A 25,115-nucleotide genomic window follows, 5' to 3' on the forward strand; every position below is an offset into this window, starting at 1 on the left:
AACCTGTGAGCTTGAACCTCGGGTCTTCCACACACCAGGGCGCTGTGCCCATCACCACCTGAGCTTCTGCGGCGCAAGTCAGTGAAATCATAACCCTATCACGCCAGTCATTCTGCCACTAACATTCAGTTTTATCTTCAAAATCTTGTCCCCAAACTCTCACTCTTCTCAAAATACATCTTTCCTTGATGTGAAATTCAAAATAAAACAAACTCTTAAGTATATCAAAAAAGAGAGAGAATCCCTCCCCCAGCATCTTACTTTGGAGGAATCTCCTCAGGTGCCACGAAGCCGTGCCACAGAACGTTGCGAAGGTTGAGTCCACACGGAGAGCCCACGAAGACCTTGAGCACGTCCATCTAGGTAGTGAGGGGGCAGATCACCGGGTCACTGAGTAAACCAATACAACACTGGGATTATGTGAGCTCTCTTCTTGGAATTAATGGAACCAACGGTATATAGTAATGATAACAATAATAATAGACCAACACTTGCTGAGCATTCAACATGTCAGACACATTTTGTGTCTGTTACTCGCTAACCCTCAGGACAACCTCTGAGGAAAGTACTATTATTCCCACTATGCAGAAGAGAAAAATATAAGCAAGGAGAGGTGAGACCAAGGTTTCAGAGGCCACAAAGCCACAAAGAGGGATGAGATGCCATCCAGGCTACACTACTTTCATACCATACATCAACATGGCCAGTATCTAGATAAAACAAAACAGAAAGTGATAAACAGAAACTCCACAGTAAGCAGTGTGTGCTCGTGATAAAATACAGAGGGCAGTGACGAAGAGCCAGACCACAGAGGCTCCAGCCTCTTCTCTGACTTGAAGCTCACCGTTCACCTGCTCTGTCCCTCCATCTACAAAGCAAAGACCCTCCCAATACAAGGACCCTGCTTATCAAACTGCAGTAACTATACCTTTCCATGGGCTGCCTCTGGGTCTGGAGCACCACACCTTAGAGGAGATTCAGAAAAACGGAAGCCATTCAGAGACTAAAAGAACTCAACCCCACGTCACATGAAAGAAGAGCTGAGCCTCCAGGAGACTCAGGAGAGGACTGAAGCTGTCTTCATACAACTTAAAGACTCGCTGGGAAGAGGAAACAGATGCATTCTGGATTTCCCTCAAAGGGCAGGAAGTTTATAAAGAGGGGTTTCAACTCAATGTCAAAAAGCTTGACAGCCGGTCCTTCGATGCTATTCTGGGAAGTCTTGGCTCTCACACTAATTTTAAATACTTTACTATCACCTTAATTAAATGTTAATGACTATAATATTAAGAATTTAATATTGTTTTAAATTTAGTATTATTTTAAATTAATTGTTCATACCATCTGGGCAATCAGAAATATATATGCGAATCAACTAGGAAAATTATCTGGGAGCTAAAAGGGCTGCAGGTAGGCAAAAGGCTCACCGCACAACACAGGCAGAAAATAAAGAGCAGGAGAAAACGACGGAACTTAAGAATTCAGCGTGACACCAAGCAGTCTGTATTTCCCTCCACACTCTCCACCAAAGAAAACAATCCTTAAGCTGAAAAGGGGTAAGGAACCGCCACCGTAAGAGTGGGAAAGCTCTACTGACAACGGATTTCTTAATGTCTTGTTTGTAGTGTCCTCCCGGCTTGGCACTACCCTGGCTTCCACCTTCACCTCAGCCCGGCCTTATTCAGTTGCCTGAAGGTTATTCACTGGTCTCAAACGATCTTGATCATGTGGCCTCTAGAAGGTTTGAAAACGTGCATAGCTCTGCATGTTTTTTAATTGGCATCTAAATTTTTTTTCCACGGTAAGTTTGAACAGCTGCAAAAGGTGTAATTTCTCGGATGTTAAAAATATTGATCTTTTTAATAAAACTATAATATCACTCTTTAAAGGGTTAAAATTTTATTCTAGAATAAGTATTACAATCTATAACTTGCAGAATTAGCATTATAATTAATACATAATCAGTGGATCAAGACTTCAAATTGCTCATTTGCCTGGCCCTCCAGAGGTTATTATATCAGAGGCTATCCCACCAGAGGTCATCACATCAAAGGTTACTACTACACCTGAGGCCCTCACACCAGCAGTCATCACACCAGAGGCTATTATCAAACCACATTAACACTCAGGACAAGAGGGAGGTGTGTCTTTTGGCTGGAAATGGGATGTGGGAAAGGAAAATATGCTTGAATCACCGAAATTAATTTTTTCCTAACAGAGCATCAATTTTTTTTTTTTTTTTTTTGCGGTACGTGGGCCTCTCACTGTTGTGGCCTCTCCCGTTGCGGAGCACAGGCTCCGGACGCGCAGGCTCAGCGGCCATGGCTCGTGGGCCCAGCTGCTCCGCGGCACGTGGGATCTTCCCGGACCAGGGCACAAATCCGTGTCCCCTGCATCGGCAGGTGGACTGCCAACCACTGCGCCACCAGGGAAGCCCAGAGCATCAATTTTTGAAGAACAGAAGTACAGCTAACATCGACTGTTTTGCGCTGTGTCTACTCCATCAGGTTTAGGCAAACAAGCTTACCACAGACTGCCCAAAGACTTGAGAGAGCTCCTCAGATGCAATCAGATCTCTTAAAAGAAAGGGGCATTCCTTCCCAATCAGTAAATACACCTAAAATTCAAACAAATATTGTGTAACAATCGTATTATGAGTCAGATGATGTTAACAAAAAAATCGCCCATAAAGCAAGTGTCTGTACAAATGAGAGGACAAAAGTACCGAAGAAACTGACGTTTTTGATCTCATAATCATTCAAAAAGAAAAATATTTTAAAAATCTGTGCTAAGTGATTGTATAGGAAAACAATACTTAAAATCAAGAAATCTGAGCTAAACTGCAAAACAGGTTAATGTTCTTTCTGATACTTTACTGGACCAACAACGAAAGAGTCCTCACACTTACGTCAGCCAGGGCTCGCTCCAGACATGATGTCAGCTTCATTAAGCTAAGAGAGATAGCAAGAGATTGAAGACTTCCCAAGGCATCAAACATTTCAGGAAATAACTGTTTAGAATAAGACATATGTTAGAATTCGTGTTCAATAAGTATTATTTCTCAGAGGCACAGTTCTATTAATGAAGTTCAAACCTCTGATGATTTCAATTGGCATATTTTAATGACTTTTTTGGTATAGGTAAACATTTTCTATATAACAATATCCAAAGAATCAGAGAGATGTTTAACTCGTTAGACGTTCAATATCTAAGGAGTTTTTGGAAAGTTCTTTATTTATTTAAATGTTTATTAAAAGCAATAAATCTGGCATAACTGTAAATTGAAAGGTCAAATATTTTGACCTAATCTTATTTCCCATTTTGATTAGTTCTTAAAAATAGGTAAACATAAGGCAGCTCACCCTGCCACTTAAGGGAGCTACTACACAGGGAAAAGGGAACACCCTTCCACCCTCCATTAGGAAATCCAAAGTATTTTAGAATTAGACTCTTTTATAGTTACTGCTCTACTGTAATAATTTAATGTTCCAAGTGAAATGGTTGGTTTGAACCAACCACCAAACCAACCATCAAGCCATCCAAAACAAGGTTTGGGCCCCAAGCTATTCCTCCTCCCTTCTATTTGCCCTCAACAAGCCAAGCATCCCCACCTCCGGTCTCCCAGTCCCACCGTCTCAAGAACACCTTACTACCAGTCTGTAAAGTCTTTCTTTTTTTCTGGAGCTGTCCATTTTTCTCTGTCCCAGAACCAGCACCCATGCACCAACCTACGTCCCTAAACCCCAATCCTGACACTGCATCCAAAAACTTCCTTTGATCAAAGGATGTCTCAGCTCAGGCTCTGCGGGCTTTGCCAACAGCTCCAACTTTGCCTTGCAACACTCAAGCCTCCTTACAGCTGAGGGCCCAGAGGATGGAAGAGACCCCTTTAAAATCAGCAAGTAATAAGGGCCTCTAAGTGGAATCTGAAGTCTTTTATTTCTAAAGGTTGTTCAAAAGCCGAACCTCTGGAACACCTGTCCACTGGAACCCCGATGAATATCGCGTTTCAAATTGCCCCTTGGTCAGAGACGACAAATGTAAGTGGACAGCCTGGCACACAGGGCCCAGCAGCCTCACGCTTCCCCCGTAATCCAGACCCTGGGCTTCAAGGATAAGAAAGCAAGTTAGTACCACAGCTCCACATCGTGTGATGCAAATGCCTAAATCATCAAAGAGAAAGGGCTTTAATTATGAAATTTCCATAAGTTGGCAACCAGTTTATAATTGGACTTACAATAAAGATACTCACGTTGTTGAAAATAAGTTACATAGTGTTTATCTGCTTATAAAAGAAAAACTCTCATTAGCGAGTTTGAAAAATAAAGGTTCAAATATTTTTTCATTTTTTCAATCTCTTTATCTGTATATAAGTTTGTACAAAATCAGCTTCATGTTGTTATATTTTAACCTGACTTTTTAATGTAACATTTATTAGACTATGAGATTTCCAATGACATTATTAATAATTATTATTATTATTTTGGAACGTATTTAGAATATGAATTTTTGGTTTCGTTTTTTTGATAAGTTTTGGTTGAACATTCACACGGTTCACAACCAAAAAATATAAAACGGTGAAAGTCTCCCTCCTGCCACCAGTTCTCCTTCCTATAGCAGCTACTGTTATAAATTCCTTGGGTGTATTTAGAAATATTTATACATACACAAGCAAATAATACATGTATGTGCTCCTCCTATTTTTTCACTCAGCCATACAGCTCAGAGAGATTTCTGGATCAGAAAGATGGGCCTCCTCACTCTTTTTCACCACTGCATAATATTCCCTTGCGTGCATTTTTTTTTTTTTTTTTTCCCATAATTTATTTAATCAATCCACTACCGCTTGACATTTGGCTATTTCCAATGTTTTTTCGTTCTTTCTTTCTTTTTCTATTACAAAATGCTGCAGTAACTTGGCACAAACACACGTTCATACCTGTGACTGGGCCTGTCTTGTACGTTCCTGGATGGAATTGCTGGGCCACAGCACATTCCCTTATAATTTTTACAATTACTATTATTTTTCCCATCCCACATCCCTACTTCAAAAGACATACAAGAATGCCTGGAAGACATTTAAAATAATTGTATGTATCACTGGTCATTCTACACCCTTAATTCATATGACTTCTTTCTTCTTCCCTCTTCCACCTGGATCACAGGCCGTAAGCTGAGAGCCCCTCAGCCCTCACTGCCTCCCGACCCCTTCCTTCTCACACCTGGTTTTCAGAGCCCAGCTTTCCCTTAACTCTCCTATGCTTCTCTGCCTCATTCCCTCTTGCCACATCGATTCCTTTTCTCTTTCAAATTAAGGCTGTACTATAACATCTCCTAACCCAAAAAGCAATGAGCAGAGAGGGAAATTTTACAGGTCAAGACATTTTAAATGCAACAGTATTGACGGGCATTTGGGCTTCAGAGAAAGTACAAACCTGATTCTGTATAAACCACACAGTCTGTAATTGTCGTCCAGCATACTTCACCATTTTGAGTTACAATACTACTGATATCGCAATTTTCTCTGGCTTCAAACCCGAGTTTACAAATCATATCATACACTGGAGGAGAAAGACACGTGGTAATAGGATCCTCTACTAATATCTGAAATATAAAACATAAAACACTGTTTAACATGAAGTAAAAATTAATTTTAGTATATATTTAAGTCACATGAAAATTCTATTCTGTCTATTCTGAGTATAGAATATACTCAGGTATAGCTACTGTGTTAACACACTTTCCAAATGTCATGAGAACTATATGATTAAAACATTGTGATTAAATGTTAACTAAGATTACTTATGCAAATATTTCCAAGTAAATGCTTAAAGATTTTTAATTTCTTTATTAATCATAGTATTTAAGAATTTACAGAAGCTCAGTGTATTTTATGGATAGTGCCTTATTCCTTTCAGCATTCTTTTGCTATCCCAAAGTTATCAAAATAAGCATTTTTTAATGAGGGGTGGGAAAACAGAAAATCAAGCATAATGAGTTAAAAGAGAAGCAAAATCCATAACTCTGACTCCCTATATGGTGTAAAAAGCAGCAAACCACACTGCTTTTCCATGAAGGATTAAATAAAACCAAATTTTCATAATTTTCCCAACATTACACGAAGCTCATCTTATAAACCTGCAAAGAGATCACATTCTAGGTCTAAAACTGACCTGGGGTCCTTATGTGATGTATCAAGTTCAGGGGTCTCTGTGTTCTAACATCAGTAAGTCCTGGCAGCTCCCTGATTTGGAAGCCAGCCAGCTTAAAATCCCGGTCAGCATCACCCTGTTATCCTGTCCGCTATTCCTGTCCCCAAAGGTTTCACTTCCCCCTCTCAGGCCTGACTGTCAACCAATCCTTTCAGGCTCTAGCAGGTGAGGTGCTGCCCGAGAGACTTGTGTGGAATATTCAGTGGTCCTCTGGGACACCTGCTCAGCCAGTCGGTGCACACCCCTAGGAGCACTGCGGGACGGCAGGGGAGAGGGGACTTGCTCCCGCTGCCTGCAGCCTGGGGCTTCCTGTGCGCTTCCTATTCCTTTGAGCACTGCCCTGCAGCAGCAGCTGAACTCAGTCTGCAGTCTTCCCGACACCTGTAGGCCCAGCTTTACCACCGAATGCCCACCACAGACACAACACCATGCGTCAGTGCCTTCCCTTCAGAACTCTGCTTCCCAGACTTGCCAGGCCCTTACACATAGCTGGGCAGCACAGTTTCCTCCTTAGACCCCTGAGTTTCAGCCAGGCAGGGGCCCTCCTCTAAGTTTCTAAGCTCTAAAATTCCAACCACTTCCCTTAGCTCCCTCAGTCCTAGGGGGAGTGACTGCTTCCCGCAGCTGCCGTGTCCACAATACTACTTGCAGAGATCTCTTTTTATCCTTTCAGATAACTAGTTAACAATTTTTACCTAGTTAACTCTTTATACCAAATTATCTTAGTGCAAAAACTAGTGTGGTTTGTCTCTGGACTAACACAGAAATATAACTCTAAAAGGTCATATTCACATCAGAAGGGACTCCTTGCATTTTTAAAAAGGATTCGAACTCTAAAGGAATGAGCTGTAGTTCTGGAGTGACAGGTGACAGGCAGAAATGATATTTCTGCACAAAAGCCCATCTACCCCACTAGCAGAGTGGGCCCTGGATTTGGCACCTGAAGTTGTAAAAAGGGTCTCTTTTGGTTGTAGGCACTGGATCGACACAGTTGTCCCTCAGACTCAACCAAACAGTAAGATCTTAGAGCACAGAGACCACGCCTTATACAATGCTGTAACCCCAGGACACAGCATAGACCCTGGCACACAATAAATGAAAAATAAGTTACATGAATGATTGGCTCCTCCTACCCTGAGCTGCAATACACCCCTCCAAGTCTCCAAGACCTTCAGATCTGAGGAATGGCTATATTCTACCCCTACCAACACACATACAATTCTACAAGTTGGCTTCTAGGTTAACTTTTAAGCCCATACTCTGTTAGACAATAAAATCCAACCTCAAATCAACAAACATGAAATGCTGCAATGCTCTGATTGTCACTCATGACAATAAATACATCATCCTGTGTATTACACTCAGGAACATGCCTGTCCCCCCCAGAAGCCGGAAACCCTGCATGTTTGTGTACATGTGTGTGCACCTCCCACGCCCTTTTTGATACTTCAGTGTCTTGTCCAGAGCAGCATGGGGTAGTGCAAACGGCCTGTGCTTGACAGCTAGAATGATCTGAGTTTGAATCCTTTCTCAGACTCTTTACCTCTTGCCTTGAAAACGTTACTTAACATACCCGAGGCTTTTAACTGTAAAGCGGTGCAAAATATTATCACCTTCTCTGGTTGTAGTAATTAGAGATAACACTTGAAAAGCCCCTAGCACACAGTACTCAGAAAGTAGCAGCTAGTGCTAAATCTGCTGACAGATGACTGACATTGAACTCCCTGAGGCAGGAATGTAAGTAAAATCCTTATTTTGAGGCAACCCCACTGAATCCGATCTCCGGTCAGTTAATGAGACCCTTGTGATTTAGTTTTACGTTATCAAAATGGCCCCAAAATGTCCAATGTAATTCTCACTTGCAAATGTGAGCCAGAGGCGAGTATTCCTACACAAACTTCCCACACTGCTCAGGGTACCACCTAGCGAAAACTTCCCTTAGGGGCGAAAGCCAGTCAGAACAAAACCTATAACCAACGGCGCGTTGTGCGTGCACGACCCGGCCCCGGTGAACAGCTCCGGGCCGTGGCTGTCGCGGCCACAGAGCCTCCACACGCGCGCAAGGCGTCCCCTCGGCCCCCACACCACGTCCTCGCGGACTGCAGCCGGGACCCCGAGCCCCAGGAACGACGTGGGGTCGGGCGGCGCCAAGAAGCAGGAGGGCGGGGCGGGACGGGTCCAGCAGGCGCCACCCCGCGCAGGCACGGCCGCCCTCCGCCGCGGCACCGGCTGCGGCCCGGACGGCGCTTCCCGCGCCGCACCCCCAGGGGCGCGCTCAGGAGAACCGGCGACTGCAACTCTACCTCCATGACTTACGGCTCCCGTCCACGGCGCCGAGGGATGACGCAAGCCACGCCATGTCACGTCACGTCACGTCACGGCCCTCCCTGCGGCGCACTTCCGGCTTCCGCGGCGCAGGCGCGAGCGAAACCCTGTCGCGGAAGTCGTCCGCGAGAGCCTGCGCGATGGAGAAGCGGGGCTGGGGTGGGAAACCGCCCTCGGCCGCGGCGCCTCAGCAGCCGCCGATGACGCCTCGGAAAGAGAGGAGGCCTAGCATGTTCGAGAAGGAGGCAGTGAGTGAGGAGACTCGGGACGAGGGCCAGCCCCTAGGCTGCAGAGCTCCGGCTTTTGTGGCGTAGACCCTAGACCACCGCGCTAACTGACTGAAACAGCTTTTTCAGTTCTCTTCAGATTTGTTCAGCTCAGGTTTCCTAAGAGGCGCTTTCCCCAGAAATACGTAATTATAGTGTGTTTAGTGCCACCACACAAACCGCAGCTTTACCAGCCAGAAGTAGGTGTATGGGTGCTGTGCTTCAAAATAATGATAATAATATTTGGATTGGATATACCAAGCAGAACAATGAGATGTTTTGAGTTTTTGTAAACAGCAGCAGCCTCACTATTTGAAGAACGTACGAGAAAGTTAAATTGAAAATAATTCTGTTCATTAACTTACTGTCTGAAATTAATGCAAAATGACGTTCTGTTTTATTGGCGGTGTAACACCGTGATTTCTGTATGAGCATAGTGTGAAAACCATTACAGTACGAAACTGTAATCATGGAGCTGGGACTTCTGGTCCACTTGCCTATAATTGTTTCTTTTCATACCTACTTTGTGGGACCCATAATCAACAGGATGAAAGAGAGATAATAGGCAAGACACTAATTTTTTTTTTTTTTTTTGCGGTACGCCGGCCTCTCACTGCTGTGGCGTCTCCCGTTGCGGAGCACAGGCCGCTCCGCGGCATGTGGGATCTTCCCGGACCGGGGCACGAACCCGCGTCCCCTGCATCGGCAGGCGGACTCTCAACCACTGCGCCACCAGAGAAGCCCAAAACACTAATTTTTGAAGATCCTTATTTCAAATAACAGAATCCTTCCCAACCCCCCTCCCCCCCAAAAAGTCATGGCAACATTTCAGGTTCTAATGACTGCTCTTTGGTGTCTACATTTTACAGAGGAAAGAGAAACAAAAGGAGGAAAAATAAATAGGGCAAGTTCTCAGAACCAAGCAAAAGCACAGCAAGGCTAGAAACCTTAATATATTGGATTTTAAATCCATGCTCCCAGAAACTTTGTTGTATTGCCTCGTAATAAGTCTGAGAAAAAGATAGGTTGCCTGCAGTAATGAAAAATATTTGTATTTTGAGGTGCCTTTTATAAACTTACTGTCTACTGAAGATCTGAAGCCTTGAAAAGTGAAGAAGTCTGAATCCAAAAGGAGGGGACGACAGATAGGTTCACTTGGTATATAGGCCAGAATCTGGGGAAAGGGGGAATGGACCAAGGCAGTTCTTGCTTATTTGCTATGAATGTGATTAACCATAGCTGCCTTTAAAATCTGGGTTTCTACAGGTAAGAAATTTGAATTGGGAAGAGACTGAGAAAAGATTTCGCAAATGCTCACTAAATGTGCCTGAAGGCAGTGAGTCACTAATTAGTCATTCCTAACTTTCAGGTAGCTGATTATTCTCATGATCCTGAGCATAAGAAAGACTAGGGCACACAATTTAATGGTTATAAATGTCTTTTGATTTTCTCTCTTGTGCATCCATTTATTTTCTTCTACTAGTAGCAACTCAATTTTCCTTTGGAGAATTAACTAATTCCCTATTGGATAGAGTTTTGGTGGGACTGTCAGTCACCTTCCTTAACTTTGTGGTGAGGATGAGACCAAAACTAGGCTGATTAGATGAACTCTTCCTGTAATAATTAAAGAAGATGGTTGAGATTAATTTAAATTGAAGGCGGCATACTGAACTGCCTCAAGTGTCAGACTCTTTAGGCTGCTCTTCCATTCTGTGAGCTACTCCATATCTTTCCAATTAGTTATGTATATGGTTAACGAGATTCCGTGCTTATTGCTTGCAACCAAAGATTCCAAAACCATAAACAAATTACCGAAAATTGAAAACTTGGTTAGTCTCACTTGTCTACGTACATTTGAAAATCTTTAATACTAGCAAACAGGTTTTAGAAATACATTAATGTAATGGCATCTCATGACCATGCTCTTTTTTTCCTAGGATTGTAGGCTCAACATAAGGAAATGCCATATCAATAGGTTAAATAATTAAACTCAGATTGTTTTAGTAGATACCAAAAAGTTCTTCATATTTAAAGCCTATTTCTAAGTTTTGGAAGTGACCACAAAGATTTTTCCGTAATTAAGAGATAAAATACTCTTAATAAAGAGAATACTAAATCAGAAAGCCAATATATATATGGAAGAAATGGCAGAGATGTGAGTTTTCAGCATATTAGAATCTCTGATTGTTATTTTTAAACCACAAATGCATGCCCTATCCCCAAGGAATTCTTTGCAGTTGAGAGCCACTATTAATGATATAATATAGTTGTATCCCTTGGGTGTATTGTGAGAGGAAAAGAAGATGGCAGTACCCTGGAGAAGCATTCTATTAATCAAAAAGAACAAAATAAAGATTTCATTTTTAAGAGGTTTGGGGAGCTATAATGCTTCTCTTCCGCAACTAAAACATAAAGCAGTCTGACAGATGATTAAAACAGCAGGTTTATTTCTGATTAAGGACTTCTACTAGAAGCCAACTCCTACCAGAAACTACAGAAAATTACAGAAAATGTATGAAGTACTTATTTCCACTGGCTGGATGTAAGGCAAGACAGGATTGTGATCTTTGAGAGATGACAAACAAAGGTGAGCCCCAAGATTTCCCCTAATGTACTGCCTGGTGAGGGCTTCCAGCCCATACCTTATGGAGATGTCTCCCTTAGTTGAGAATGATTTGGGAGTCAGGGTAGGTTAGGGTGATATAAGAGCAGAGTATTAGAGAGGAGAGAGCTGTACAAACAGTTCCCAAGATCTGCAGAGGATTTTCCTCAAGTCTTCAGCTTAGTACATCAGCGCATCTGGTGAGGAAGTCAGGTGTGGCTAGAGAAAGAACCACCCAAAAGAAACAGAAAAAAATCCTTGGACTCACACAAAATAGTTTTTTTTTTCCCCACCAGTAAGAATGGAAAACCACGTAAATCATAGGGCATTGGTTAGAGTGCTAAGAAGTGTATTGTCTCAGTGTTGGGGGAAAAAGACCCTAGACTTAGGGTTTTCTCTAGTTCAGCCTATCAAAGCTTAAATTGGATTTTAAATTGCCTCGTAATAAGTCTGAGAAGGATTACAATGTTTCCAAGTTACTGCATTCTAGAAGAAAGCTCAAGAATGCATGTGGGAATACAAAAATATACAGCAAAAATGGAAGGTAAAATTCACAATATCTGGTATTTAATTAGCATACCTTCAAAGAAGCAGAATAGTACAACTCAAAATGGAGAGAAGAAACAAAACACCCAGAAATGATAAAAAGATAGAAATAGTATAAAAGGACACTAAAGCGGTTATTATAAAAGTTATTGTATTATATTAGTTTTCATCACATTAAAGCAGTTATAAAATACTGATATTATAAAAGAGTTAATATGTTCTGTTCAAGAATGAGGAGAGGGACTTCCCTGGTGGTCCAGTGGTTAAGACTCCATGCTCCCAATGCAGGGGGCCCGGGTTTGATCCCTGATGGGGGAACTAGATCCCACATGCCACAACTAAGGATCCTGCATGCTGTAACTAAGGATTCTGCATGCCTCATTGAAGATCCTGCATGTGGCAACAAAGTTCCCGCCTGCTGCAGCTAAGACTTGGGCACAGCCAAATAAATAAATATTTTTTAAAAAAATCAGAAAAGATTAAGCGTGGTAAATCCAAATCAAACCTCTACAGGTGAAAAATATAAAGTTGGAAATGTAAAATAAACAGTGGAATTAACAGCAGATTTGACACTGCAGAGCAGGCTTAGTGAATTTTGAGACAGCAATAGAAAATCTGACATGAGCTATGGGAAAATTTCAGGCAAAACTTTTATTGTCTTTGGAGGCCCCAAGTGAGGAGAGGGGACAAACTGACCAAGACTCGAGAGAAAACTCAAATAAATAAAATCAGAAATTAAAGAGAAGAAATTAAAATTGATACCACAGAAATACAAAAGATCATAAGAGATGACTATGCCAACTAGTTGGACAACCTAGGAGAAATGGATAAACTACTAGAAATATACAACCTTCCAAGACTGAGTCATGAAGAAAGAAAAAATCTGAATTGACTGATTACTAGTGAGGAGATTGAATCAGTAATCAAAAACCTACCTAAAACAAAAGTCCAGGATCAGATGGCCTCACTGGTGGATTCTACCAAATATTAAAATAAGAATTAATACCAATCCTTCTCAAACTCTTCCAAAAAAATAGAAGTGGAGGGAACACTTCCAAACTCATTTTCAAGGCCAGCATTACCCTAATACCAAAACCAGCCAAGGACACCACAAGAAAAGAAAATTATAGGCCAGTATTCCTGATGAACATAGATGGAAAAATCCTCAACAAAATATTAGCAAACTGAATTCAATAGCACATTAAAGAGATAATACACCATGATCAAAGGGAGTTTATTCCAGGGATGCAAGGATGGTTCAACATCTGCAAATCAATCAGTGTGATACACCACATTAACAAAATGAAGGATAAAAATCTCATGATCATTCAAATAGATGCACAAAAAGATTTGACAAAAATTAACACCCATTTATGGTTTTTTAAAAAAACTCTCAACAAAGGGGTTATAGAGGGAATGTACCTCAGCATAATAAAGGCTGTATATCAAAAGCCTACAGCTAACATAATAATGAAAAACTAAGCTTTTCCTGTAAGGTCAGGAAAAAGACAAGGATGCCCACTTTTGCTGTTTTTATTCACATAGTCCTGGAATTTCTAGACAGAACAATTAGGTAAGAAAAAGAAATTAAAGGCATTCAAGTTGGAAAGGAAGAAGCAAAATTGTTGTTTTTTGTATATGACTTGATATTATATATAGAAAATCCTAAAGACTCTACCAAAAAAAAAAAACATTAGAATTAAAAAACAAATCCAGTATAGTGGCAGGACACAAAATCAATATAAGAAATTCTGTTGGGTTTCTATGTACTAATAATGAACTATCAGAAAGAGAAATTAAGAAAACAGTCTCATTTATGATTGCATCAAAAAGAATAAAATACTTAGAAATAAATTTAACCAAGGAGGTGAAAGACCAGTCCACTAAAAACTGTAAGACATTGATGAAAAAAAATTGAAGACATAATAGAAGTATATTTCGTGCTCATGGATTGGAAGAATTAATATTGTTAAAATTTCCATAGTATCAAAAGAACCTACAGATTTAATATAATACAATCCCTATCAAAATTCCAATTCCAATTCCAAAAAAAAATCTGATGAAAAAAGTGGGCAGAAGATCTGAATAGGTATTTTTCCAAAAAAGACATACAGATGGCCAACAGGTACATGAAAAGATGCTCAACATTACTAATCATCAGGAAAGTTTCATATCAAAACTCACAACTGTTAGAATGGCTGTTATCAAAAAGACAAGAGGTAAGTGTTGGTGAGGATGTAGAGAAAAAACTTTTGTGCACTGTTGGTGGGAATGTAAATTCATGCAGCCGCTATGGAAAACAGTAGAGAGGTTCCTCAAAAAGTTAAAAACAGGACTACCATGTGATCCAGTAATTCCACTTCTGGGTATTTATCTGAAGAAAACAAAAACAGTAATTCAAAAAGATACATGCACCCTCATGTTCACTGCAGCATTATTTTCAATAGCCAAGATATGGAAATGACCTGAATGTCCAATGATGAATGGATGAATAAAGAAGATACGGTGTATATATACAAAGAAGAGTGAAATCTTGCCATTTGCAAAAACATGGATGTGTCTCGAGTGCATTCTGTTAAATGAAATGTCAGAGAAAGACAAATGCCGTATGATCTCTCTTATATGTGGAAGCTCACAGATGCACAGAACAGATTGGTGGTTGCCAGAGGTTGGGGTGTGGGGAAAGGGCTGGAGGGTGGGCAAAATGGGTGAAGGGGGTTAAAAGGTACAAACTTCAGTAAAATAATAATAATAATATGCTCAAGTGTGGTTTATTCCAGGAATGCAAGGTTGGTTTAACATTCAAAAATCAATGTAACTCACCATATTAACAAACCATTAGGGATGAAAAATAGGATGGAAATTGGTAACATTTCTACCTAAATTAAAGCAGCTCACCCAGTCATGGGTCTAGCTGGATGATGACATATATCTAAGATGATGTCCTATCTCTGTAAAGCATATGCAGTGGTGGAACAGAAAATATGTACTACTTATAATTAGATGTCAAGAGGAGAGGTGGGGAGATTCTGCACTAAACATGCTCTTCCTCTTCCTAACTTGCTTACCGCATAAACTCCCTCAGAGAGGAACAAATCAGAGGGCAAAGAAGGGGAGCTATTGCTCCATAACAGTTTCTGCCACATAGAAACATCAATGGTAGAGAATAAATATTTTCCCATAGTATTCCTGGGAATATGATGTTTAATGTATACACTTTAAACTACTGGTCTATGAAGTAAGGTGTGAAAAATGAAGAGGAGTGATAGAAATATGTAGGACTGTAGGAAAATCAAGATGTAATAAACATTAAAATTAATAAAATTTTAGTAGGCAACAATGGTATTTTTATATACAACTCCTAAAAACATAAAATGTGTTTTTAAATCACCTTAAATGGGACATTGAAAGAATATCAAAGGAATTAATGCTTCAGAATAAATTGAAAGAAATTCTTGTAATATAAAAAATTAATTGTAACTAAAAGTTCTTCTGTAAATGCAGAAGCAAACCATGTTCCTGGTTTGAAACGCTATTGTACACTTATGAAGTTATTTATCATTAACATTATTTGTAAACAAGTGTTTTAAACTATAAATTATTACCTCAGACCCTGATCTCCCTCTAATCTATTCACCATACAGCAGCCACAATAATCTTTTAAAACTGTAAACTAGAAAATATCACTTGCCCGTTTAAATCCTTCCACTGGCTCCTCACTGTTCTGAGAATAAATTTCAAATTCCTTTTCAAACTCTTAGTCCTACATGATACCTTTTTGTTTTTAATATATTTATTTTATTTATTTATATTTGGCTGCGTTGGGTCTACGTTGCTATGCGTGGGCTTTCTCTAGATGCGGCGAGCGGGGCTGCTCTTCATTGCGGTGCGTGGGCTTCTTGCGGAGCACAGGCTCCAGACGCGCGGGCTCAGTAGTTGTGGCGCACGGGCTTAGTTGCTCCGCGCCAAGTGGAATCTTCCCAGACCAGGGCTCGAACCCATCTCCCCTGCATTGGCAGGTGGATTCTTAACCACTGCGCCACCAGAGAAGCCCCATGATACCTTTTTAACCTTATTCTGTTACTACTATTTTCCTCACTCTAAACGGTCCAGACACACCAAACACACGTCTATTCTCAGAACATGTTCTTTGTCCTTCCTATTTCCTGTTCCTTTTAGACTTCAGCCCAAACCGGACTGAAGGGACTTCTCCAATTATTCAGTCCAAATTAGGCCCTCATGATGAGTTTCTATCAAGTCATGTGGTTTTATTTGTATAGCGATTACCACTATTTAAATTGGCTTAGTCATTACCCCATATATGTTTTTATTGTCTGTCAGTCCTCCTCCCCACTAGAAGGATAACTCCATGAGTGCAGAGTCCTTGATTATGAGTTAATACAAGTAAAACAATTAATTCCTGGTTGTTATAATGAAGTTCACCACTGTAACTTCAGAGCCTAGAGTACTTAACTGAACCATAGTAGCCGCTAAATAAGTAGTTCCTTAAGACAGGTTGAATGTCATGCAATAAATGTTGAATGTAAAAAGCACAGAAAGATGTATATACCAAATCAATACACTTTTGTTATCTTTTCAATTTAAGACTTAGAAATGTGTTATGTAAATAATTGTATTATTTATTCAAAGATAAAATAATTAAAATTATAAGAAGACAATAAAGGATAATATTTTCATAATGTCAGGGCAGGGAGCATGAAAGGTTTTCCTTACATACCAGTCTTCTAGCCACTCTGTTGCCCTCTCAGGGGCCACTCTTGTTTCTAGTTCTTTTGCATCTTCCATGGATGTTCTAAATATATGCATTCAAATTTGTGTTTGTGTGTATTTCTGTTTATAGATAAATAGATAGATGATAGCTATATTCTTTTTTCTTCTTTTACCAAATTGATAGCCAGAAATGAATCTAGGATTTAGCGACCACACAATCATTGAAGTCTTATAATGGATTTCCAAGCTTTGTGTCAGTCCTGTCCCATTGCACCAGGGTTCTTAAAAACGAAATTTCATTTTACAATTAAAAAAGTAATCTCTGTCTCTGTCTCTCTCTCCCTCCTTTCAGTATGCACAGATTTTAAGAGAAAGACTGAGAGGATCAATTCATGATGTTCAGTACGTAGAGCCACCATTTGATGACTCAATTGCTGACATAGGTAAAGAATGGAAGAGTACCCTGGCAAAACTAAAGTTTGCTAATTCATATAGAATGGAGCCATTGAAAAAATTCCAGGCTTATTCAGTCGAAACGAAAGTCCAGCAGATATTAAAGGTAGGTTGATAGATACATATGATAGTAATATCCTAGCTTTGGGGGTTTGATAAACTATGTTAAGATTTATGGCGGTATAGTTACCCTGATTGATTTTTTTGTAGCTTTTATCTCTGAAAATATGAAATTACTTTGGAGTCATACTCAATAATCTTCATGGTGATGCTATGATTAAAGCTAGACCAAAAGGAATATTCTTTTGCTATTTCATTTAATTCTTAATTATCCGTAAATTATTTATCCTTCAGGTTCCATGTGTCTCCCATATTTGGAGGAATGAATAAAAAAAACCCATATTGAATATGTGTGAAAAATTGATTCATGGCGACACTAAAACATCTTAAGAACAGGCAATCCCCAATTTATGCATGGGTTTTCTTCTTCATTAAACCAGCTGGAATCTAAAGTTCATTTAAGACAGTTTGAAACTCAGACACATGTTTTCAGGCTAGTCCAACAAAGCTTCTTCAATTTTACAAAATTAATACTGTAATACGAATACCAATATTAATTATGCTAGTGTTGGTATGTGAAGACTACATGGTTCAGATGGAAAGAATTCCCTTCACCATCTTTCCTAATAAAGGGCCAAATTAAAAACTTGAATTATAGAATGTTTGTTTAAGGGACCACTTTTTCTGAATCCCCTTTTCACCTTTGGGCACCAGGCACCCAGGATTTTTCTGATGACCAGATTCCCTTTGTGGGACTCTACCCAGCCTAATCTACCCCCCCCCCACCTCTAATTTACAAGATGCATTCCTTTAGTAATAACTGATGTAAGCTAGCTATTGGGAAGAAAGCATATGTTTAGTTTATTCTGTATAAATGATTAATGGCCCTTTAATTGTATCAAAGTTAATTCTTAAATGAATTAACCTTTATTAATATAGAAGAATATTTAGGAAACCCACCCTCCAACCTCCCTCCACCACCATAGACATAGATACATTTCTAAGCTGAATTAATAATTATCAGATAATATTTGGTAAAGATATTATGGCTCATAACTTCAGGAAATAAATTCAATACAATAAAATAATGATTAATTCTCTGATCTAAACACTAATAGCAAGCATTTGTGACTGAGTATACATTTTGGTGTGTCACTCAGCCCTACCACATAGACTGAGTTCAAGTTTATTGACTATAGTAGAATTTCAAATTGTGTTTGCATGTGATAGCTGAGCATGATGGGGCCTGGAACAGCTTATTGGAAATATAGGTGGAAGGCTAGGGGTCATAGAGAGGCCGGGGATTTTCCTTTGTGTTTAGGGAACATTGAACACAGTTCTAGACACAGAAACAGTATATACTGATGGAGCTTATAGGTATCTTCCTATAGCATGTGCTCTTTATTTATTAAAAATGAACACTTAGGTAGATAAAGCCTGGGATCTGTTAGGCAGATTCAGAAGGGAGAATGGATGTCGCTAAGTGTCCAAAAGATTGAGCCAATTGCCTGAAGGAACTAAATTCTTCTAGACCCAGTTTAGATCCAGAAGCATTCTAGAAGGGAACCAAAACCAAAAAATGGGTAATTTATTTGGTTTTACTTGCCTGTAAAATTACCAGGTAGGCATCCATTTGTTGTCATTAGAACTCAGGACATTGGTTAATTTATCATTGGTCTGAGTCGGTTAATCAAAGCCAGGCCCCACCTGCTCACCAGCTGGTTCAGGTCTGCTTATGGTTTGTAGGAAAATGTAGTCCTTCATGGCCCACATCTGTCTCCCCGCCTGCCCCCAGCTATATATTAATTTAGTAACAAACATGAGAAATCTTTGATTTCCTTGATATTCTCCTGGAGGCCACAGAAAAAAGCAGTAGAGTGAGAAGCCATAGAAGCAGAATTAGAAAGAAGTGGCCTTTAATTTGTGGAGACAAGAAGACAGGAATAGGGACTTCCCTGGTTGTCCAGTGGTTAAGACTCTGCCCTTCCAATGCAGGGGGTGTGGGTTTGATCCCTGGTCGGGGAACTAAGATCCCACGTGCCACATGGCCAAAAAAAGAGACAGGAAAAACATAATGCAGGCTCTGCTCCTGAATTTTAGCAAATACATAAATTTGAGAAACATTTAAGATTCTCTACCTAAGAATTCCCAGAAGCTTTGTTTTAAAATTCCTTTTGTGTCTCCCTAATAACTGCTTGCTTGGTACAGTAATCTAGTAAAGGAAAACTTAAGCTTAAGGGTTGCTAATGAAGGGCAACTGAACATAATTTAAAAACCAAACTAGGGCCTCCCTGGTGGTGCAGTGGTTAAGAATCCACCTGCCAATTCAGGGGACACGGGTTCGAGTCCTGGTCTGGAAAAATTCCACATGCTGCAGAGCAACTAAACCCATGTGCCACAACTACTGAGCCTGTGCTCTAGAGCCTGTGAGCCATAATTACTGAGCCCACGCACCACAACTACTGAAGCCCGCATGCCTAGCGCCCATGTTCTGCAACAAGAGAAGTCACCTCAATGAGAGGCCCAGGCACCACAACGAAGAGTAGCCCCTGCTCCCTGCAACTAGAGCAAGCCCACGCACAGCAACAAAGACCCAATGCAGCCAAATATTAAAAAATAAGTAAATAAATAAAACTAAATTTTCTTCAAAATTATTATTGAAATAAATTGGTAAACATATCAACCATTTAATATTATTTGGTTAGAAATATGTATATTTTTCAAAAAGTTACATGTATTAATCAGACACATTTTCTACTTCAATTTTTGTTTAGAAAATATTTGGTTTGAAAATTAAAATATTTTCTTAATTTTTTTAAAGGAAAATCTTAAAGATGTCAAATATGATGACAAAGTCTTCTCTCATTTGTCGCTTGAATTAGCAGATCGCATATTGTTAGCAGTCAAAGAATTTGGGTTCCACCGTTATAAGTTCATTATAAAAGTATTATTCATTCAAAAGACGGGTCAGGCAATCAATGTAAGTACCTCACTGATCAGCATCTACCGAGTTCAACTATGAGGTCTCCCCTCTAAGTGACTTGATATTTATTGCAATGTCTCAAAGGCACTTCCGGATCCTGAGGTGCATCTTGACTGAAAGGATAATTATGTGAACTATATTTTCTTTCACTATGAATTATTTGAAAAATACTAAGCTAGAAATGGTAATTTTCTGTTAATAATTTATTAAATTGTATGGGTATTCTGTTCCTTGACCATAACAGTTTTGACAATTTAATGTCATTTAATAATTGATTAACCAGTAAATTGATTTAGGGCACTAAATAATAGGTATAGGTACTGAGGAAAATACAGAAAATTACATGACATGGACCATGATTGCCAAGGAGTTTTTACTCCAGTCAAGAAAATAAAACAACACAATTTAGAGTGTAAGAAAATAAAATGATGTGGAGAGTGTAATAGCCTAGGTTTTAGCGTCCAGCTGGCCTGGATATGAATCCTGGCAGCGACACACACTGCCTCTGGCCTGGACATCGTTTTCCTTCTGTAGAATGGGGATGATAAAACCTACTTGCTTATCCATATTAAAATCCCTAACAGAGTGCCCAGCCCAGAGGCCTCAATAAACAGAAAGACACTTTTTGTATTCAATACATATTCATTGAGCAATTCCTACACGAGAAAGGCTTATTACTATTACTTACAAGTAAGAGTGAATACCCTGAGAGCTGTGTGCGTTTCTAGTGAGTTGAGCGTGAGTGTGTGGGGTGGGACAGTCTGAGGGGCTCCATGAGGAAGCCTGGCGGGAGGACTTGGCTGGGTGGAAGGCTGCCGCCCACAGGGCAGTCAGCAAGGCTCTGGGGAGGACAGAATTACACCACAGCCTACGTGCACACTTGAGGAGCGAGACGCTTCTAGATGGTGACGAGTGCTCTGCGGACGGAGTGACTACTTGGGATTGTCTGGAGACGGGGAAGGGCCTCTGATGTCTGAATGACAAGAAGAAACCAGCCGTGCCAAAGATCAGGGAGAATGTCCAAGCAGAGAAAACATGGAGCGCGGAGACGCTAAGATGGGCGAACTCACTGTGCTTGACTACTAACCAGAGAGGTTGTGGTGTATTTAGGCAGCCCCACCCCAGAATTTAGCAGCCTGTTTGCTCACCATTCTGTGGGGCAGCTTAGCCTGGATTAGCTGTTTGGATTTTCTCCTGGTCTCACGGATGCACTTGTAGCCATCCAGTGACTCGGCTGGACCTAGACGTCCACGACAGCCTCACTCACAGGTGTGACAGTTGGTGCTGGCTGTTGGCTGGGGCACCTGGGTCCCCCTGCACAGGAGCCATCATCCTCCAGTGGACTGAATGGGCTTCCTTACATGTGGGGCTCCTCACAGCATTCCAGGAGGTGAGAGCAGAAGACCTCTTAAGGCCTTTCTTGGAAGTTGCAGTGTTACATTCTTTTGCTCAGAGCAAGTCCCAAGGCCAATTCATATTTGCAGGGTGGAAAAATAGCCTCTTGATGGGAGATGCCACAGAGGGTTTTTGACCATTTTAGAGCCACCACAGAAAAAGATTATGTGTGGCTTTGAAGGTGAAGCAAGGAATTAGGGTTTCTCTTTTAACAGCCTACTCACAGAGTCAATACCATCTTTTAATTTCAAGACAAACTTTCGGGCGAAAATCTTTTAAGGGTGGGAAGAATAATTCCTCATTACGGACTATAACACCGCAGACTAGTACTGCATGCAGAACTACTAGACCCAGATTACAGAGTGCCTCCTGTTCCTGCCCCCAGACACTCTCTGCTAAGGGAGGGTCATTCTGTGTTAGATAACTTACCAGCTCCAGTAAAAGAAAAGATGGACCCAGGAAGCATCACTGTCAAGTCTTTTCAGCAAAGGGAAAATTGGACAAATTACTTTTAAAATATAACTTTCTGAGATAGTGATGCCTCTTCTAAACAGTATCAAACATTGTATAGATTTAAAAATGACTACTTAACATGTTCGATCTAAAGTGGATCTTCTAAACATTTCTCTCGTAGATTGCCAGCAGATGGATCTGGGATGTTGCTTGGGACAGCTGGGTTGCTGCGAAACACGAAACTGAAACTTACGTGGCATTGGCCTTAGTATTTGCTCTTTACTGTGAATAGCTTGTTACATGTACTAAAGAGTGTTTACTTCTCAACTTTTCAAAAATACATGAAATTTATAGATTTGTGAACCTCATAGTAGTTTTGATTAGCTATTTTTATGTCTCCAATTGAAGCTTCTTACTTGTATTCTTTTAACAACAAAGTTAAAGCTGGATTTCTACCTTTATACTTACTAGTTATCATATTTATTAACATTGTATTACCCTGAAGTATAAAAGTATAAGAGGTATATGTATATGCCTTTTTCATATATATATACGAATACATGAATGCTTATGATGGATTATAATATGGGGGAATTATTTATCATCCTAGTTAGGTTTAAGAAAATTAGAATTTGCTACAGGATATTATGATGCAAACTTGTAAAATGTCAAATTAAGTAAATGTTAAGATAGATTTTTGGAAAACTTCCAAAGGCAGATATTTTGAATGGTATCTTAATATACTACATGCATTCTTTTGAAAGAAGTCACCAAGTTTGAAAGAAAGATGTTGATATATTTAATACTTCCCTAACACCTCTCCCTCCAATTGAAACACTTCCAAGTGTGCAGTCTTTCTAGTTGTTAGTCCATTAGTTAAGCTCTTTTTAGCTGCAAGAACCGAAAAACCTAACATAATTATTTTTTAAAAAGAGGAAAATTGTATCTCTCAGGCATTTGATCAAGGATCCGGGTTCTTTCTGTCATCCTGCGCTCCCCTCAGATTCTACGTACACGAGTTTAACTTGGTAGAATTTAACCATGTTCTCATGGCTTTATCATCACGATTCACTCCCTGAGCTGGGTTGGAGCTCACCTTCCCTGAAGCACACGGCCATGTGGAGAGTGGACACCACTGTCAATCGGGGCTTCTCCTGCAAGGAGGCAGGGGGTGGGCTTGGTGAGCCAAGCAGTAACGTCTGTGATAATTCATACTATTTTCAAGTTATAGTCAGAACTTGAAAACACATGCCCAACTTAATGTACAGTAAAAATACTGATTAGTTGAATAATCTATAAACAGAAAGACAGAGGAGAGTTTTCTTTTCACTTGTGTGTTTTAATGCATTGGATAATCCAGGACTGGCAGTTCCATACTACACAACATAGACATAAAAAACTGTAAAAAGCTCAGGCTCCTGGAAATTTATGCTATCTGGATATGCAGCTCTTTACTTCTGTGTGTCATTGCTGCCTACTAGTCCCCTGGCCTGTTCCTTCTCGTTTCTTGAAAACCTGAGCCACTGGATTGCAAGCTTCATCTCCACTCAACTCCTGCTGTCATTCTTTGGGACTTCAATATCCACGTAGATAATCATCCAGTAAGGCAGCTCTCGCTTTGCACAAGTTGTAGCTACTACAGTTTAGTAGAATCACACCAGTCCCCCAACAACATGGTTCACATTTCAGTGACCACAGTATATTAACTGTGAGTAACTTCATAAAGTACAAACTCCTCAGCCAGCTCTTCAGTCCTCAAGTCACTACGTACATAGCAGGTGGGCGTCATGAGCCTTCTGTCAAAGTCCGTCAGTCACTGGTCACTGCACTTCTGGTATTCAGCTCTTCAGGTCACAAGACAGCAAAGCATGTAGTTGTGTTGCCTCCTTGTCTCCCAGTGACAAAACCACATGATGTCTTACAAAAATGGACCACCAAAAGAGGAAATGGGGCAAAAAAAGGAGAAAGTGCATCAAAGAAGAAGTGATGATGCTAGAAATGAAATTGGTTAGGAAATTTGAACATGACAACAGCAAAACCAAGATAGGATGAGACCTAAGCCCGCATGGAAGTACTGCAGGAATCATGGGGAGAAAGTCCAAAATAAGTAAGAAAAGTAAGGTGAGGTTGCGTCAACATCTTTTAGCTTAAATTGTCTAGGAACAGGAAGCCACTTGTGGTTGCGAAAGACTTTCTTCTGCTTTGGATAGAAAACTGTACGGTATCTGCTGTTCCACACCCACGGATTTAACCAATGGCAGATGGTGTAGTAGTGTAGGTATATTTAGTGAAAACAATCTGTATAACTGGACCTGCACAGTTCAAGTATCAACTGTAATAATAATTTTAAAAAATCTCAATCAGTTCGGCTAGCATTCAGGCCAAAGCGTTGAAAGAAAACGGCAATTACAAAGAGACAGAAAACCAACCTTTTTCTGCCAGCAAAGGCTGGTTCCATCATTTAGGCGTCGACATGAACTGACTCATGTCGATCTATCTGGTGAATCTGCTGTGAAATATGCACCCAGATGTCACAGGTTAGTTACAGACAGTTGTTGTGAGAAAAGGATGGAGGTGTCCAGAGGAAAGGAGGCTAAGGGACCTCATGTTAAAGAGACTCTTGGCGATTACTTACAACATTGAAAATGCAAAAGATAAAATGCTGGAAGCCATCCAGACTTCGAAAGAAGTATGACAATTTATCAAGGCATAGGAAAGATAAGTTACAGGATGAGAAAAAGGCAAGCACAATTTAACTTACTCTTGGTAAAGTTTTTAAAAGAAAATACTAATTCTCAATGTTTGTCATGTTTCAAATTACAGTGTACTAAATGTAAGTTTTACATTGAAAAAAATTCTGTATAATTGTCAGTAAGGGAGTTTTCAGTTTTTTAACGAAAGCTTTTTAAAGTCGTAGAAGAACTCTACTTTTTCTCTTTGATTAATAAGATTACTTTGTATGACTCCAGCTCCCATGGTTGTTTTTATGGCCCTGGGCTATCATGCAAGTAGGACTGTCTGTGCTCTAGGTTCCCAGTTCCTTGACCAACTCACATTCAAGGACCTTTTCATCTAGCACACGTCGGGCA

At 40.1% G+C, this 25,115-nt stretch overlaps 2 protein-coding genes across 16 annotated transcripts in view; one reads left to right on the forward strand and one right to left on the reverse strand.

Moving 5' to 3' along the window:
• Positions 1–8,574, reverse strand: part of ERMARD (ER membrane associated RNA degradation) — a 30,476-nt gene extending 21,902 nt beyond the window's left edge. For 6 of the 14 annotated variants that reach the window (XM_032651005.1, XM_032651004.1, XM_032650999.1 and 3 more), the window contains exons 1-6: positions 5,436–8,508; positions 4,253–4,282; positions 3,967–4,106; positions 2,909–3,010; positions 2,528–2,617; positions 262–359 (exon numbers count right to left, since the gene is read on the reverse strand). In XM_032651005.1, the coding sequence (XP_032506896.1) occupies positions 262–359; positions 2,528–2,617; positions 2,909–3,010; positions 3,967–4,106; positions 4,253–4,282; positions 5,436–5,637 (662 nt within the window). In that variant the 5' untranslated portion in view covers positions 5,638–8,508. The other 8 variants (XM_032651002.1, XM_032651001.1, XM_032651008.1 and 5 more) reach the window with 5 other exon arrangements.
• Positions 8,575–8,642: 68 nt separating this feature from the next.
• TCTE3 (t-complex-associated-testis-expressed 3) lies at positions 8,643–24,989 on the forward strand. Of its 2 annotated transcripts, none has more exons than XM_032651763.1 (3): positions 8,643–8,785; positions 17,035–17,241; positions 22,208–24,989. In XM_032651763.1, exons 1-3 carry the CDS (start codon positions 8,678–8,680, stop codon positions 22,316–22,318), a joined length of 426 nt encoding a protein of 141 aa, XP_032507654.1. In that variant the 5' UTR covers positions 8,643–8,677; the 3' UTR covers positions 22,319–24,989. The 2 variants fall into 2 exon arrangements, 1 of the variants encoding a protein (XP_032507654.1); XR_004352602.1 differs by lacking the exon at positions 8,643–8,785 and adding an exon at positions 13,490–14,170.
• Positions 24,990–25,115: the final 126 nt, after the last annotated feature.

The sequence above is a fragment of the Phocoena sinus genome, chromosome 12 (assembly GCF_008692025.1).
Source record: "Phocoena sinus isolate mPhoSin1 chromosome 12, mPhoSin1.pri, whole genome shotgun sequence".
Taxonomy (NCBI): Eukaryota; Metazoa; Chordata; class Mammalia; order Artiodactyla; family Phocoenidae; genus Phocoena; species Phocoena sinus.

Bases quoted from the DNA above. Each gene is read 5' to 3' on its own strand.
- TCTE3 (XM_032651763.1), top strand. From the start codon at position 8,678: ATGGAGAAGCGGGGCTGGGGTGGGAAACCGCCCTCGGCCGCGGCGCCT. The intron at 8,786-17,034 runs GTGAGTGAGGAG...CCCTCCTTTCAG, and splicing joins GCATGTTCGAGAAGGAGGCA to TATGCACAGATTTTAAGAGA. The intron at 17,242-22,207 runs GTAGGTTGATAG...TTTCTCTCGTAG, and splicing joins AAGTCCAGCAGATATTAAAG to ATTGCCAGCAGATGGATCTG.